General features: G+C 39.8%; 1 protein-coding gene across 2 annotated transcripts in view; it reads left to right on the top strand.

Annotated features, from left to right (window-relative positions):
- The window catches only part of FANCM (FA complementation group M), a 45,722-nt gene that overhangs the window by 25,804 nt on the left and 3,430 nt on the right, over positions 1-16,488 (top strand). For both annotated transcript variants that reach the window (XM_040969816.1, XM_040969815.1), the window contains 9 exons: positions 805-962; positions 2,334-2,489; positions 3,248-5,123; positions 6,975-7,066; positions 7,172-7,240; positions 7,558-7,686; positions 9,456-9,612; positions 12,691-12,797; positions 13,386-13,934. In XM_040969816.1, coding sequence (XP_040825750.1) covers positions 805-962; positions 2,334-2,489; positions 3,248-5,123; positions 6,975-7,066; positions 7,172-7,240; positions 7,558-7,686; positions 9,456-9,612; positions 12,691-12,797; positions 13,386-13,934 — 3,293 coding nt within the window. The remainder of the gene's footprint in view (positions 1-804; positions 963-2,333; positions 2,490-3,247; positions 5,124-6,974; positions 7,067-7,171; positions 7,241-7,557; positions 7,687-9,455; positions 9,613-12,690; positions 12,798-13,385; positions 13,935-16,488) is intronic.

Below are 16,488 nucleotides of genomic sequence, written 5' to 3'. Positions count from 1 at the left end.
TTAGTCTTAAACAGTTTTTGAGCACTTTTTTCTTAAGCTTCTGATAACCTTTCCAACACTGTAATGATAGAATCATAGTGTGTGCTTTCCTTTGTAAATTATCTTGCTCTTCTTTGTGCCAGATCTTAGGCAACAAAATGGAGAGTAAGAAAAGGCAGTGCTAAGAGGCTAGCTACCTGGCTCTGTTTGGTGAATGAAACCTTTGGAATGTGTGAAAGTTAGCTCCTGCACAGAAGGGTACTAGCACCAAGAGAGAGAAGTTTCAGAGGTCTGGCAAGAAGCAGAAGGGGAGCGGAGTGGTTTTATGTGAAGAATGCTAGTTTAGGAAAGAGGACCAGATTCTCCGAGGTGAGTAGGCGTAAGAAGTAGAGTTTGGGGCCCGGCGTGGTGGCGCAATTGGTTAAAGGTCCTCGCCTTGCACGCCCGGGATCCCATATGGGCGCCGGTTCTAATCCCAGCAGCCCCGCTTCCCTTCCAGCTCCCTGCCTGTGGCCTGGGAAAGCAGCAGAGGACGGCCCAAAGCTTTGGGAACCTGCACCCACGTGGGAGACCCGGAAGAGGCTCCTGGCTTCGGATCGGCATAGTATCGACCCGTTGCGCTCACTTGGGGAGTGAATCATCGGACAGAAGATCTTCCTCTCTGTCTCTCCTCTCTGTATATCCGCCTTTCCAATGAAAAAATAATAAAAATAAATCTTTAAAAAAAAAAAAGAAGTAGAGTTTGAGTAGATAGTGGGTATTTTGTATTTTCCCTGCAGATTTTTAACTTCTTTTTTTTTTTGTTCTATTTTTTCATTTTGACAGGAATAAAGCAGAATAACTCAAAGAAAGATTGGTTCTTATCGGAAGAAGAATTCAAATTATGGGACAGCCTCTATAGATTAAGGGACAGTGATAAAATTAAAGAGATAAGATTGCCTCAAGTTCAGTTTCTGTCTTTACAGAACGAGGAAAATAGACCAGTGAGTTGAGCATGTTTTCCAGTGTTCTTTATCATGGTTAGGTGATACCTTTGAGAAGAATGAAAGATGTCTACAACTGTGATGTCATGTTACTTCAAATATTAAGAATGCAATTTTAAAAAGGATCATTAAACTCTATAAGTTTGTGAGACTTCCAGTATTTAAAAATTTTTTGTATATAGATGTTTTTAGTTCAAAATTGTAATTAAAAACCTTAACTTGTGTTATTATGTGTTTAAATACACAAAGAGCTCTATTTTTGCTAGTTCTGGAAATTCTAAGGTCAGGCTGGGCGGATCCAGCGTCAGCTGAGGAGCTGCTTTTTCCCTTGGGAGTGTTGCTTCGGGCTGTCCTCAGCTGGCAAAGGGATGAGCTGGCTCTCTAAGCACTAGTCCCAACTGTGACTGCTCTGCCCGCCTCTCAGGAACTACCCCTGAGGATTTCAACCTAGACATCTGGCAAATGCATTTAGACCTCAGCATGTGAATCCTGAGCATGTTTCATTGGTACTGAATGATTCCTCAAGAAACCAAAGAAACCTACCAGGCACTACTCATTCTTTGTGGCAAGTCCATAAGATGCAGTAATTGTCTTATTTTGGAGGGAGTATCTAGCATGCCTCTGACAACTTGTTCCCTAAAAATTTTGTTAATGACCTAGACCCTTGGACACTATAGGTTTTATCTTCCCAAATCAGGAATGCGTAAGTCTTACCAAGGTCTTCATTGTACTAGCCACTTCTTATTTTATTTGCCTCATCATCATATCTTTGAAATAAAGGATCAAAGATCAGATCTTTATTTTCTTTATTGTTAGCAAGTTATCAGTGAACCTAATGAGTCACAAACTGATCAAAGATTTCGTGTATGCCTACAAAGTTGGAGATACAACACGATGAGATGCGTAAGTCCTGCAGTGTGTTGTTGGCAGAATTCTCATTGCTTTCCATGGTACAAAGAATGAGGAATGGTGGCAATCTTGAAGAGGTTGGGCTCAATATCACTGAGTATGAAGAGTGCTTGTACGCCTATACTCCGATTCTACACGGATAATAAGGAGTACTTCCTTATTAAATTGTAGGTTATCAATCTAGCAAACTAGTAATTTTAGAAACCAAACACATTTTCTTATATATTTTATCTTAACGTGTATTTAAGTAAATGGGATTATGGTCAGGTTGTAACTTACATAGCAGATCTTTTTTAACTGTAAAATATTTTTATTTATATTTTAAAATCCAATGAGATTATTTCTTTTGTTCTCATTAGTTATTTGAGGCTGACATCTCTGTGTGAAGTGTTATTTTCTAAAGATCAGTCTGTGAAAGTGTAGTGGATATGCACAGCCACTGTATTCTGTTTCTTTTTTAAGGTTGAAGAACCAACTCCAGGAGTTCATCACCTGTCTCTCTCTGATTGGGGAGTGTGGCAAGACCATCCTTTTCCTACATTCCTAGTGGACCATTCGGATAGATGTCACCATTTTGTAAACATTATGCAAATGATTGAACAGCTGAGGCATGAAGAGGTAAGGGTTTTGGGAACTTTTTCTTGCTAGCATGATGGAAATTCACCCCGGGCCCAGCACCTTGGTATAACAGCCTCGGCCTGCAATGTCCTTATCCCACATGGGCTCCAATTCAAGTCCTGGCTGCTCTACTTCCAGTCCAGCCCCCTGCTAGTGTACCTGGGAAAGCACTTGAAAACAGCCCATGTCCTGGGTCCCCTGCACTCAACTAGGGGACCCAGAAAAAACTCCAGGCACCTGGGTTTTGATGAGTCCAGCTCTGGTTCTTGTTGTAATTTAGAAAATGAACTAGTGGATGGAAGATATTTCTTTGTCTTTCTCTCGCTCTCTCTTTCACTCTCTCCCTTTCAAGTAGAACAAAATAAATTTTTTTAAAAAGAGAAATAAAGAGAAACTTATCTTAAGAGTTCTTGATTGGTGACTTGCAGGTAGAGGACCGTAGCCTACTGGACACAGGTATCATTATTTCAGAGGCTGTAAACATTATTCCTAGTTAATGCCTTCAAGAGAATAGATTCATCCTCCGCATGTATTCTGTGTGAAATATACTAACTTAGTATCTACTTTTAGGAATTAGAATTGTTCATTTATTTGGTAGAATTTAAACTTCTCAGAATTTATATTTTTGTGTATTCATTACATGTGTTTCCTATTGATCATTTTTTTTTAAAGATTTATTTCATTTTTATTGGAAAAGCGGATATACAGAGAGGAGAGACAGAGAGGACTTTATATGACTCTCATTCTCTTATTTGCAGGGAGAATGCAGCTATGAATTGGACATTAAATCTCATTTACATATGGAAGATGTTAGCTCAGCATCTAGAACTTCCCGGAAGGAGTACACTAATTTTGCCAGTGACACCTTCACCACTCACAAGAAGTCTACTTTTACAAAGAGCATAAATAAGGACAGTGCACTGCCAGCAACAGAGTCTGCTGAAGAGTATGCTGACATTTTTAAGCAAACTTGCAACAAGCTTACTAAAAGTTGTCTAAGGAAAAATGCTCCTAAAGAAACAGAAAAAGATGAGCCTGACAAAGAAGATGATGTTGTTATGGATTCTTTAGCTACTGACAGAAATTCTGTGGAAAAGAATGTTCAGTTAGACCTAGGGAATGATAAAAAGACAGCAGCTACAGAAGAAATGGTCACCACATACACTAGTAATGAAAATGTGGTTAATCAGCTGTGTGACTCATTAACAGACGGTCAGCTGATGAATAAATCTCCTGGTTCATTAGCTATAAATGCTTTAGATTCTGGTTATAACAGTTTCAATGATGAGAAGTCCATTCCATCTAACTTGATTCTTCCATTTGAAGAAGAATTTTGTATAACTAGTATAGATGATCAATTTTATAATAATCAGTCATTGACGAAACAGATAGTAGCTAACGTAGAGAAATTTTTGTCTCATTCTCCTCCTCCTGTGAGTTCACTCTCAGACTTGGAATGTGAAATTTCTAAGGAGTTTGCACTGGAGACTTCTGCCTTACCCTATGGAGAGCATGTACAAACTGATGAATCCATTTGTTTGAAGTCACAGTCAACTGTAAATTCTCAACAGAATTTAGATTTGGACTCACATAAATTTTGTAATCCTGGAAAAAATAACCTTTATGGTACAACAAATGATAAAGTTTCTGATGTACCTCGCCTCTATGATTGTGACGATAAAGTAAATAAAGATAGTCAAGATGAAAGTTCACTCCCTAGCAATCATGGTCAAATACTTGTGGAACCGGCAAAGAACTTAGTTACAGAAAATAATCTTGATATTGAGAATAATGACATCTCAGTATCATTCACTATTCATGATGAGAGCTTACTATTGTTTGAGGATGTTGATGATGAGTTTAATGATGTAAACTATTCTCCCTTGAAAAGTAAATGCAAATCTATTTGTTCGTCAGACAAAGCTGCTGTCAGTGAAATGGCTCCAATGTCTCAATTCTTAATTTCTGATGAACTGTTGTTAGATAATGATTCTGAACCCCAAGATCAAATTATTTCTAATACTAACAGCCGTAAATCTCATGAAGATTTGAGAGCAGCACAGGAAGAAGCAGTGAAGCGCAATGAAGATGCTTTTGATTGTTCTAGGGACTTGTTTTCTGTTACCTTTGACTTGGGATTTTGTAGTTCAGATTCTGATGATGGGATATCAGAGCATGAATCAGCAACAAATAACAATAGACTCCTAGAAGTATCTGGATCATGCATATATGGTAGAGAAAGAAGCAATGCAACTTATGTTTCACATCAATCAATAGGGTATGTTGAGAACTTTACAACTGGATTTATTCCATTCCCACCAAATGAAGATGTGCAGAATACAAATTTTAAACCTTTTCCACTGGGTGCAGCAGGAAATAAGGAGTTTTTAGCTCCTGGTTTCTCCCGGTTTTCTTCGCCAGTAGGAAAAAAAGTTATGAGTACACCACTTTCTGAATCAAGCACACTGAACTCATTTTCTAAGATAAGAAAGGAAATGCAAGATTCTAATAAAGTAAACTTTCAAAATTTTGAAGAAACATTGAATTCGACTTTAGATGATTTAGAATTTTCACTAGAAAAAGCTAAAAGCACTGATCAGATTTGTCTGCATCAATCCTGTCATTCTACTAAAGGTAAGATATTGTTGTAAAATCATAATTCCTTCTAAATAATTATAGTAGGAATACTTCTCTAATTTTCCAAATTTTTTTTCTCAATATATAGTGCAATACACAAACACATAAATATGGTATAATTCATGTGTATTTTTGTTAGCATGATGCTCACTGATATGATAAGTTTTATATACATTTATTTATAGTGTGTATGTGATGGGAAATGTGTTATGCTAGAAACTAAGAATTATACAAAGAAGTGTAAGAGCCTTAGTTGTGGTAAAACCCAAACAGTTATGTGACGTATAGAATTGAAACATGCCAGTAAATTGTGAATATAAATGAAGGAATAAGATACTAAGAACTATTAAGAACTTTTACAGATGAAGGATTGAATTGGGAAACATGGTGTATATTTTCTTTTGGCTTTTAAGGAGTATTTATGATTTGGATACCCTGAAAACTGTAGAGAATTTGAGTGTTATATAATGATAAATGAAAGGAAAAAGAAGAAAGCATAAGATCGGTGGGGTAGCAAAGTTTGAAGTAGAGGATTTGTGTAATGGAATATGTGAAATATAAGACAATCCAGATGGATGAGACTGTTATCACAGAACATCCAGAAAGTCTCTGGATCTGACTTCACTGTTAGAGAAAAACTACAAGATCCAGTGAATTACTGGAGAACTCAGCACTCTGTTTCTTGCCTTTTTTTTTTTAATTGGAAAGGCAGGTTTACGGAGAGGAGGAGAGACAGAGAGGAAGATCTAGCGGTAGTCATTTGTGATCCAAGAAGGTAGATGGCAGAGTTGAAACGTGTATGTCTCACCCGATGTCTCTTGGTTTTCATTCTGCGTGATCTGTGCGTTGAAGAAAGCACAGTGCTGAAGTCACGTGCTAGTATTTGATTGGCGTCTTGCTCTCCTTTATGGAGTAACAGTTTTCTGTATATCTCCAAGTCATTTTATGTGTATACACACACATATATACGTATACATACACATATGTATACATATGCGCATGCATTTATTAAATATTCATTATCATTTGCTGTATATGTTGATTGATTTATGTATGTGACAATACATTTGTTATATCCTCTTGTTAAATTCAGGCCTTCTTCACAATAATTTGTCCTGATATGAGGATGACTAGCTCCTGCTCATCTTTGATTTCTGTTTGCCTGCTGTTCCTTTTTCTAGCCATTCACTTTCAATCTTTGTGTATCTTTCTTAAGTAAATTTCTTCTAGGTATCATGTAAAATATTCTTATTCATGCAGATGATAGAAGTACTTTGGTTTGAGAATGTATCCATTTACATTCGCGGTTGGTATTAGTAGACAAGAACTCGCACCTGTCCTTTTGTTGATACTGATTCTGCCTGCTCCGTTAGTGAGGTTGGTGGAGTCATGTGTTTTCATAATGCTTACTTCCAATGTAGAATTTCCTGCACAACTTCTTGCACGGGTTGTATAGGTGAGTCTGTTTTTGCCTGTCTAGGAAAAACCTTCTTTTTCCTTCACTTTGCAGGTGTAATCATGGTTGGAAGGTTTTTTTTTTCTTTCAGGACTTTGAACATATCATGCCATTGTCTTCTGACCTGTCGGGTTTCTGCCAAGACAGTTGTTATTAGTTATTACTCTGATTTTCAAATAAATAAATGAATCTTTTTTAAAAAATCATGTTTTTAAAAGAAAAGAGCCAGTGCTTGGTTTCTGATGCTGTCATTGTAAGGCGTGGTTCAACTTCTGTGCCACAGCGCTGGCCCTGCCACAAGAAATATTTATTGTAGCCATCAATAAAATAAGTTGTTAATATTGGTTAAACTTATATTTATTGAAAAGTTCATTTTTGTCATAAAATTATAGATGGACGATTATCTGCAAGTAATGAAAGTGAAGATGATGTCTTCATAAGAAAAAGTAAAAGACCAAAAATAAATGTTTTAAAATCTCCTGAGGTAAGTCTTTCTGTGATATAAAAGACTTCTATTATTGTGGCTGTCACACAATTATACCAATATCTGAAAGTGTTGTCTATTTATCTATTTATTTAATTGATGTAGGATCCGAAAAGTCATGAAGGCGATTCTCCACTTCACGCTGTCAGGAAGCGCCGGGCTCCCGTAACCCGGGTAAGTACCAGGTGCATGGGTGGGTTTACAAGCCGAGTACGCACACAGGTGATCAGAGGGTAGGACTTTCCATCTTATGTTTTCAGAAATAAACTTACTGTGAGGCATGACTGTATTTGATGGGACACTAAAAAGAATGAAAATATATAAGGACTTGTATTAGCTAATTTAGCATTGTCTGGCTGGTTAGTTTTCAAGTTCTTTAGTGTTAAACATTTATAACATCATTGTGAGCTGTGAAAGCAGTTTACTTATTCAAGGAGTAAATATTAGACCAAATATTTTTCTAATATAAGAATCGTATTGAATTGTTACAGTTAGAGTTTTCGTCCAGTGATGAGAGTGAGAATTCTCACGAACCACATTCACGTTGGGAAGACTTCGTGGATTGTAACAGGAAAACCAGCAGAGGTGTTAAGATCAAAACGAAACGACGTAACCTAAAGGTAGTTTTTTCTGTTGTGTCTTTATTATATACACGCATATTGAAGATCATTAGTTGCATCAGCATATTTTTTTAAAAAATACGTAAGTTTTTGGAAGGACTTCTATAGCAATTTCATTTTAACTAATGAGTTAAAATGTATAAACGTGACAGTTGGGTTTCTGGCACAGGCCAGCCCCAGCCGAGTTTGGAGCTTGGGAAGGGAGTGGGGAGTCGGCGAAGAGACACAGACGCCGTCACTTGGGGCCCTCAGTCAGCAGCTCCAGAAGCTGGCCTTGTTGTTTACTCACACACATCACAAGCCTCTGCACACATGTTTGATGTTCCATTTTTAACTTCATGACCAAGCCGGCATGCACAGATGTTCAATTAATTAATTGTTTACTTCATGGTCAACCAGGTGCTCTTAAAGAAAATTGTGTAAGTTACTATAATCAGTTTCTTCAAAGCAAGCCATTATTCATTTTGCAGTAGTAGCCACTGGGCGACAGCCAGGACTCCAAGGCCACGGCACATCCAGATACCTACTAATCAGCAACACATCCCTGCTGCATTTCTAGTTTTAACACTTATGTATCACTTAAGAAAAATATATCCTCAGGGAAAAAACAACATAAAGATCCAAGGCCAAAGTTTCAAATATTAAATCCCCCTACAACTACAGGCTCTACAACCCCATAAACAGTCAAACAATAATTAAAAGCAAATCTCTATGATATTAATAAAAGCACCCTATCATTCCTCTAGCCAAAAAATTATAACAGCAGCTAAAACATGCATTTTCTGTGCTCCAAAGAATTGCAAGGAGAGTCTAGCTTTTCAGATCACAGTAACTGCGTTTATCGCCATGGCAGCTTCAGCTCAAACTCCCATCACTTTCATTGATTTTTAGGATACATATCAAGCCATTTCCCAGAAGGCGTGCTACATGACTGGGCCAGATTCCGGGGCAATGGGTAGATACACAATAAGGTTTCCAAAAGCGGCATGGGCTTAATTGTACAGCTGTGTGTAAATTATTAAAGGCCCACTCACCAAGACATTATCAGCAACATTGAACTCCCCTAGGCTCACATCAGTTGCAAAAACCATCTCACAAGAGGAAACAATGCCTGGATAGATTACAGAATTCTTAGCATGGTGGGTGAGTGTCCATGTTCAGTGGGTGAGACTGCATAAAGTTGGTTGGAGAGACATGCCCAGGCCCTGCCACACAGCTGGATGCTCCTCGCGGCCTTGCCAACAGGGGAGCTGTTCTCTTCACACCATTGTGCCGTCCACACCCACTGCATGGACCCCAGCAGGTTTCTCTTTATGTTCTGATACCATACCTTGCAAAGTTATATTCTGGGTAGTTAAATTAGAATATTTAAGAGTACTGAGAATTTATGGTTCTAATGGACACAAATATGGAGACAGAATTGTAAATTTACAGTTTTTGCTCTATATTCCTTACATTATTTTATTCCCATCTAATATATTCTCAGGGCATTTTCTTTATCTGACAGTCCTGTGGTGAGATGTTTTTCTCAGCACAAATTAATTAGCTCTGGAGTATTTATGATTACTAGTGAACATTTAGCAACAGGCACGCTGACTTGTATGTTACTATTTTCCTTGAATCATTGGAAGAACTTTTTAAAAGTAAACTTCAATTCCTACTGTTTTCTAGCTTCTTTCTTATGTTACAAACAGTTGGAGAAATTCATTTCCAGTTGTGAATGAAAATTATTTTCTCAAGCCATCCTCATGCTTCCTACTTTGTCTTAGCGTATAGCCAGGACGTTTTTAGATGATGAAGCAGAACTCTCTGAAGAAGATGCACAGTATGTTTCATCAGATGAAAATGATGAGTCAGAAAATGAGCAGGATTCCTCTTTACGTGATTTCATAAATGATGAGATTCAACCTTCACAGGCTGTAAACGGTAAGTATTATAGTCATACCTTTAGACATTTTGCTCAGTGTTTCTGAAGTGGTTTTACTCAATAATTTAACTGGTTTTTCCACTCAGATTCTGTAATACTTTGGTGTACGTGTGGCTTCTAGGATTGTGCTAATTTAATGTTTCCCTGATGATTGACTTCGGTAGCTCAAATGTAAAATGCTCGTTTAAATACTAAGTGTCGAGGACTGCTCTGTGTCCTGTGGTGTGCAAGGCACTGGAGAAAGGGATGCTAGTGACAAGTGTGCAAAAATTCCTCCTTAAGAAGCTTAAATTCAAATGAAAGAGGCTGATGCTACATAAACTCCCTAAGTTATTTATTATATTGTAAAAATTACAGAAAAGTGAAAAAATTGAACACTAAGGAACAGTATTAAAGTGGCTGGGTTTGGGATATTAATAGTGGGTAATTTGCAATTTTAAATAAAGCAGGAGTCATTTGATCAAAGACTACAAAAAGAAAGGTTTGTGGATTTGTAAAACCAGAGATTCAAAGCTGAATGTACTGAATTTTCTGGGTGGCCAGTGTGGCTTTGTGCATTAAGCTGCTGCCTGTAATGCCAGTAACCCAATCTGAGCACCTGCTTTGGTGCCTGCTGTTCCTCTGCCAGTTGGGCTCCCTGCTGATGTATTTAGGAAATCAGTGGAGGTCCAAGCGCTTAGTACCCTGACACCCGGGAGAGATATCCAAAAAATCACGTTTAAAAAAGTGTTTTGGGCTCAGCACAGCGGCCTAGCAGCTAAAGTCCTCTCCTTGAACACACTGGGATCCCATATGGGCACTGGTTCTAATCCAAGCAGCTGCACTTCACATCCAGCTCCTTGCCTGTGGCCTGGGAAAGCAGTCAAGGACGGCCCAATGCCTTGGGACCCTGTACCCACATAGGAGACCTGGAAGGGCTCCTGGCTCCTGGCTTTGGATTAGTGCAGCACCAGCTGTTGTGGTCACTTAGGGAGTGAATCATCAGACAGAAGATATATCTTTCTGTCTCTCCTCCTTTATGTATATATCTGACTTTGCAATAAAAAAAATTAATCTTAAAAAAATTTTTTTTGGCAAGTTAGGAAAACTTTTTAGAAAAATCCTATCTTCAAATAATGTTCAAAGAGATCTAAGTTAAAAATGAACTGGAAGGGCCTGTCATGGTAGCCTAGTGGCTAAAAGTTCTCACCTTGCACATGCAGGGATCCCTTATGGGCGCCAGCTCTAATCCCAGTGGCTCCGCTTCCCATGCAGCTCCTTGCTTGTGGCCTGGGAAAGCAGTCAATGACGACCCAAAGCCTTGTGACCCTGCATCTGCTTGGGTTTCCTGGAAGAGGCTCCTGGCTCCTGGCTTCACATCGGCTCAGCTCCAGCCATTGCAGCCATGGGTGGATTGAATCAGCAGTGGATGGAAGATCTTTCTGTCTCTTTCTTCTCCCGTCTATATATCTGACTTTCTAATAAAAAAAATTTTTTAAAGGATTAAAAAAATAGCCGAAAGAAATAGCATGATTGCAATGAGGGAGAAGGACTAAGAAGGGGATAAGGTCAGAGATGCTGAGCAGCCACGTCATCTGCCAAAGGAACTTCCGGCAGTGACTGACAAAGATGGCGGCGCTGAGGAAAGTAAGACAGGTTAGGTTCCGGACACACGGTGCTGACAGCATAGAAGACAGAAGTCAGTGGGCTGAGCAGCAGGACGGCATCGCCCAGAGTGGTTTCCGTGCAGAGATCTGAATCTACATATTTAAAGTTTTTTTTTTAAAGATTTATTTTTATTATTTTTTTATTGGAAAGGCAGATATACAGAGAGGAGAGACAGAGAGGAAGATCTTCCGTCCCATGATTCACTCCCCAAGTGAGCACAACGGCCGATACTATGCCTGTCTGAAGCCAGGAGCCTCTTCCGGGTCTCCCACGCGGGTGCAGGTTCCCAAAGCTTTGGGCCATCCTCGACTGGTTTCCCGGGCCACAGGCAGGGAGCTGGAAGGGAAGCGGGGCTGCCGGGATAGAACCGGCACCCATATGGGATCCCGGGCGTGCAAGGCGAGGACCTTAACCACTTGCGCCACCGCGCCTGGCCCGTATTTAAAGTTTTATGACTCAATTTGTCTGGAAAGCACCAAGTGGATCACCAGGTACATAAGTAGGAAGCTGGATCAGAACCAGTGCTCATAGGAGGGCGCTGGCACTGCAGGTGGCATCTGAACGTGTTATGCCTTAATGCCAGCTCCTCAGCTACCATTTCTTAAGTTTCTGTTGCAGCCTTTAAGATGATTGGTATACTTTCCTCGATTTTTGCTTGACTGATGATTATGAAATGCATACTTTTGACTATGTCTTTGATGTTAGCATATGTTTCCTTTTTCTACTCTGATTTCTTATGTTTTGTTTTGAATACTTCCATCAGTCAGATACAATTCTAGGGTTGTGCCTGTTTAAGATGGCAACCTATGCATGCTTCTTTTTAACAGAAAACAGAATCCTACTTCTTATTTTCAGCCAGAAAGATAGCCAAAGAGGCACAGTGAAAAGTCGTCTGTGACTGCCCTAATTGATCTGTTCCTAAAGGCCCCCAACAGCACAGGTTTGAGTAATTGTTTTAAAAAATTTTTAAAGATTTATTTATTTGATTGAAAAGGCAGAGGGAGAGAGACAGAGAGAGAGATGTTCCATCCACTGATTCAATCCCCAAGTGGCCGCAACAGCCAGAGCTGAGCTAATCGAAAGTTAGCGGCGAGGAGCCTCTTCTGGGTCTCCCACACGGGTGCAGTGTCCCAAGGCTCTGGGCCATCCTCGACTGCTTTCCCAGGCCACAAGCAGGGAGCTGGATGGGAAGTGGAGCTGCCGGGATTAGAACTGGCATCCGTATGGGATCCTGGTGTGTGCAAGGCAAGGACTTTAGCCACTATGCTACTGCAGCGGGCCCTTGAGTAATTGTTCTTACATAAGGTTTTGGTATTGTTTATTTGTGTGAAATATTTCCTAAGGTTTGAAGGAATATGCACAACTGCATACCTGGGCAGTCTTAATTTAAATAAGTTTGCTTCTTTATCTTGAACTCTTTTATTTTTCAGATTCTGAAATGAGAGGTGTTTATATGAAATCTTTACAGAGTCCATTGCTAAGCAATAAGTACAAAATGGTCCATAAGAAGCATAACAACATCAACATCTTCTCGCAGGTATGGGCGGGGTGAATATGGAGAATATTCTAACAGTGATAATGAAATATTTTCCTGTTAATAAAATCTTCATTTTTCTCTCTAAAACTGCAGAGCCATTTCAGATAATACCTGTGCAGTAATAGGAAGCTGGATGAAAATTTTCAAAATTTCTTTAACCCTGGTTTGATCAAATTTTCTTTTGTTTGTTTTGAGCTAGCTACAATATAATTAAAAATTTCTTCTGCTGAGGGTCTCGTGGTCACCCTGCCCCAGGAGAACTGGGACCACAACGGGCAGTTCTGGGGCTCCGTGCTCCGTCCTGTCTGCACAGCTGGCAGAGCAGTGACCACTGCCGACACGCTCCGGGAACATCTGTTGTTATTTTCTTGCTGTTCGATTATTCTAGAGACAAATCATTCTTTCTCTGCATCCCCAAGCTTCCTGTTTTCTACCATAAGGAATGTATTCACTCTGTTTACTGAATGGGTGACTGAATTAATAAATCAAGTGAAAGAAATGTTGAGATGGTATGTGCTTGAAACCATGTTTGAATTGCCTGCTGGGTATGTGAATGAAATTTAAGGTACTCTTCTGTTCTTATTGTAGATTCCTGAACAAGATGAAACCTATTTAGAGGACAGTTTTTGTGTTGGTGAAGAAGAGTCCTGCAAAAGTGAATCGAGTGTAGAAGAAACCTGTGTTGATTTTAACCTTGTAACTGAGGACTGCTGTGACAGCGGAAGTAAAAAGTACAAAACCCGCAGAGCGGTGATGCTGAAACAAATGAGAGAGAAACAAGGCTTGGCAGGTTCAAAGAAGAAATTATCCAGAATTATTTTACCAGATGATTCAAGTGAGGAGGAAGACACTGTAAAAGATAGCAAGGACTCAGCTGTTGTGGTTAACAAGAACAAACCAGAGGAGCCGTGCTGGAAGTCGGCGCCTTGTGCGTCTCCCCTGAAGCCCAAGGAGCGCCAGAAGGCAGCGGTGAGTCAGGCTTGGGACCAGAGGCCAGCGGCAGCACTGAGTCTAAGGGGTCCGCCCTCTCAAGTCGGGAGCAGCCCTGAGAAACACAACCAAACTGCGTCCGCCTCCTCACTGTTAACTACCCCTGAGTCCGGGAAAGACCGTACGAAGTCTCCAGTTCAGTTACAGGTATGGATCGAATTCTACAAAAAAAGGCTTTTGATGTTTACTGCAAGCGGGGTTTGGTTTGTTCTTTCCTGTTTGTTTGTGTTAAATAACTAGGCCAAAGAAAAATTAGCAAGCAAACAAACAAAAGCTCCCAAACCAAACCAAAACAAACAAACAAACAAAAACCCTGAAGTTTTTTCATATCAGAAGACAGTATACTAACCTGTGTGGGTAGTATATAGAATGCCCAGGTAGATTTAAATTTTTCAAATGTGTTAATATTTTTTTAAAATAACAATGTATACAGAAACCAGATGATTTTATTAAAAGAATAGAGACAAATACAACTGCTCCTCAAGAGGCTTCAAGTATGTAACCTGTCTTTGTGTGCGGAGGGGACTTGGGGCATCTCACTGCCTCAAGTTTGCTTCAGTGGTGGCTAAGTACAGCTTCACCTTTTCCCTATCAAATTGATACTTACAGTAATTTTGCTCAACAGCAGTTAAAGTCATTGTAAAGGAACCCCTTAACTATAAACCAGTGATTCAATTCTTTATTATTTAAGGATAGATTTTTTTTTTTTTCTGATTTCACAAAATTGTGTATTATTTTGGGCTGGTGCAATAGCTCAGTGGCTAAATCCTACCTTGCAAGTGCCGGGATCCCATAAATGGGTGCCAGTTCATATCCTGGCAGCGCCCCCTTCCCATCCAGCTCCCTGCTTGTGGCCTGGGAAAGCAGTCAAGGATGGTCCACAGCCTTAGGACCCTGCACCTGCTCGGGAGACTTGGAAGAAGCTCCTGGCTCTTGGCTTTGGATTGGCTCAGTTCCGGCTGTTGCGGCCATTTGGAGAGTGAACCAGTGGAAAGAACATCTTTCTGTCTCCTTCTCTCTGTAAGTCTAATCTGCTTTTCCAAAGAAAATGAATCTATCTTTTTTTTCTTCTATTTTACTTTTAATTTTATGATACGATTCCATAGGCTATGAAATTTCCCTCACCCTCTCTTCAAATTTCCTCCCCAGCACGGATATCCTCCATATTATTCCAATAGTATAGTCCTTCATAAGCAGTCATAAGTCCATTATTCTGCTATTTAAGTGTATGCTGACATTCCAGCTATGGACAATGGCAGAGTCTAGCATCCTATTGTCAAGATATGTCCAACGGTTTCATTGCAAGTCCATCTTTGATTTGGAAGTAGAGAGGCATACTGCATTGTGTCTTAACATCTGGATATCATAGTTTCTATTATGTAATTATTATAAATTCTTTTAAATGAAAAGCCATAAAACAGAATCAACAACAGGAATGAAGTTAAGAAAAAATTTACAACACCATGTAGTTAAAAAAAACATGCTACTGAATAATGAATGTGTTGATGAAAAAATGAAAAAGAAAGCACAAAACCTTCTTGGAGAAAATGATGCTTTTAATTTAAAAAATTGTGTATTTTTACCCTGTACATAATGTTTTGAAGATGCATAATTTTAGAATAGCTAGACCATGTTAATGACTGTGTATATCTTTTAAGCATTGGTTGATTTATTTTGGAGTATGGAGTTACAGAGAGCAAGATTTCCCATCCACTGATTCAGTCCCTAATTGATCACAGTGGCCAGGGCCGGCTGGGCCAGAGCCAGCAGCCAGGAACTTCTTCTGGGTCTTTTATGTGGGTGTAAGAGCCTCACTGCTTGGGCCATCTTCTGTTTAGTCAGGCCATGAGCAGGGAGCTAGATCAGAAACAAACAGTCAAGTCTCCAGCTGGCACCCATATGGCATGCCAGCATTGCAGGTGGCACCTTACCCTCCCATACCACACTGGCCCCTGACATCATTCTTTTAAGGCTTATTTATTTATTTGAAAGGCAGAGTGATTAGCAAAAAGATACAAAGAGAACTTTTATCTACTGGTTGACTCTTCAATGGCCACAACAGTGAGTTCTGGGCCAGGCTGAAGCCAGGAGCCAGTACCCCACTGTAGTTCCCACATGGGTGGCAAAGACCTCAGTATTTAAATCATCTTCCTTAGCCTTTTCAGGTGCCTTGGCAGCAAGCTGAATCCGAAGTGGAAGAGGCAGGACTTGATACATCATCAGTCCCAAACACTTTTTTTTTTTCATTGTGATAACACACCTCTTTCTTAGCACCCAGTAATTGCCATTCTACTCTATTTTATAGTAGGGAAATTTTGAGGAGAAAGCAACAGGGGTCTTCCATTTGCTGGTAAACTTGGTTACGAGGGGCAGAGCTGAGCTGATGGAAAGCCAGCAACCAGGAGCTTCTTTGGAGTCTGCCACGTGGGTGTGGGTCCCAAGGATTCAAGCCATCTTCTGTTGGTTTTCCAGACCATTAGTAGGGACTGGGATGGGAAGTGGAGCAGCCAGGAATCAAACTGGTACCCATTATGGGATGTCAGCTCTGCAAGTATAGGATTAGCCTGTTGCACCACTGTGCTGGCCCTTGTAATTCTGGTTTTTTGTTTGTTTTTAAAGATTTATTTTTTATTGGAAAGGCAGATTTACAGAGAGGAGGAGGAGGAGGAGAGACAGAGAGGAAGATCTCCCGTTTAATGGT

The sequence above is a fragment of the Ochotona curzoniae genome, unplaced genomic scaffold (genome assembly GCF_017591425.1).
Source record: "Ochotona curzoniae isolate NIBS_2020 unplaced genomic scaffold, NIBS_Ocur_1.0 scaffold_4701, whole genome shotgun sequence".
Classification (NCBI taxonomy): domain Eukaryota; kingdom Metazoa; phylum Chordata; class Mammalia; order Lagomorpha; family Ochotonidae; genus Ochotona; species Ochotona curzoniae.
Note: the sequence above shows the minus strand (reverse complement) of the source record. Positions and strands in the feature narration are given on the sequence as shown.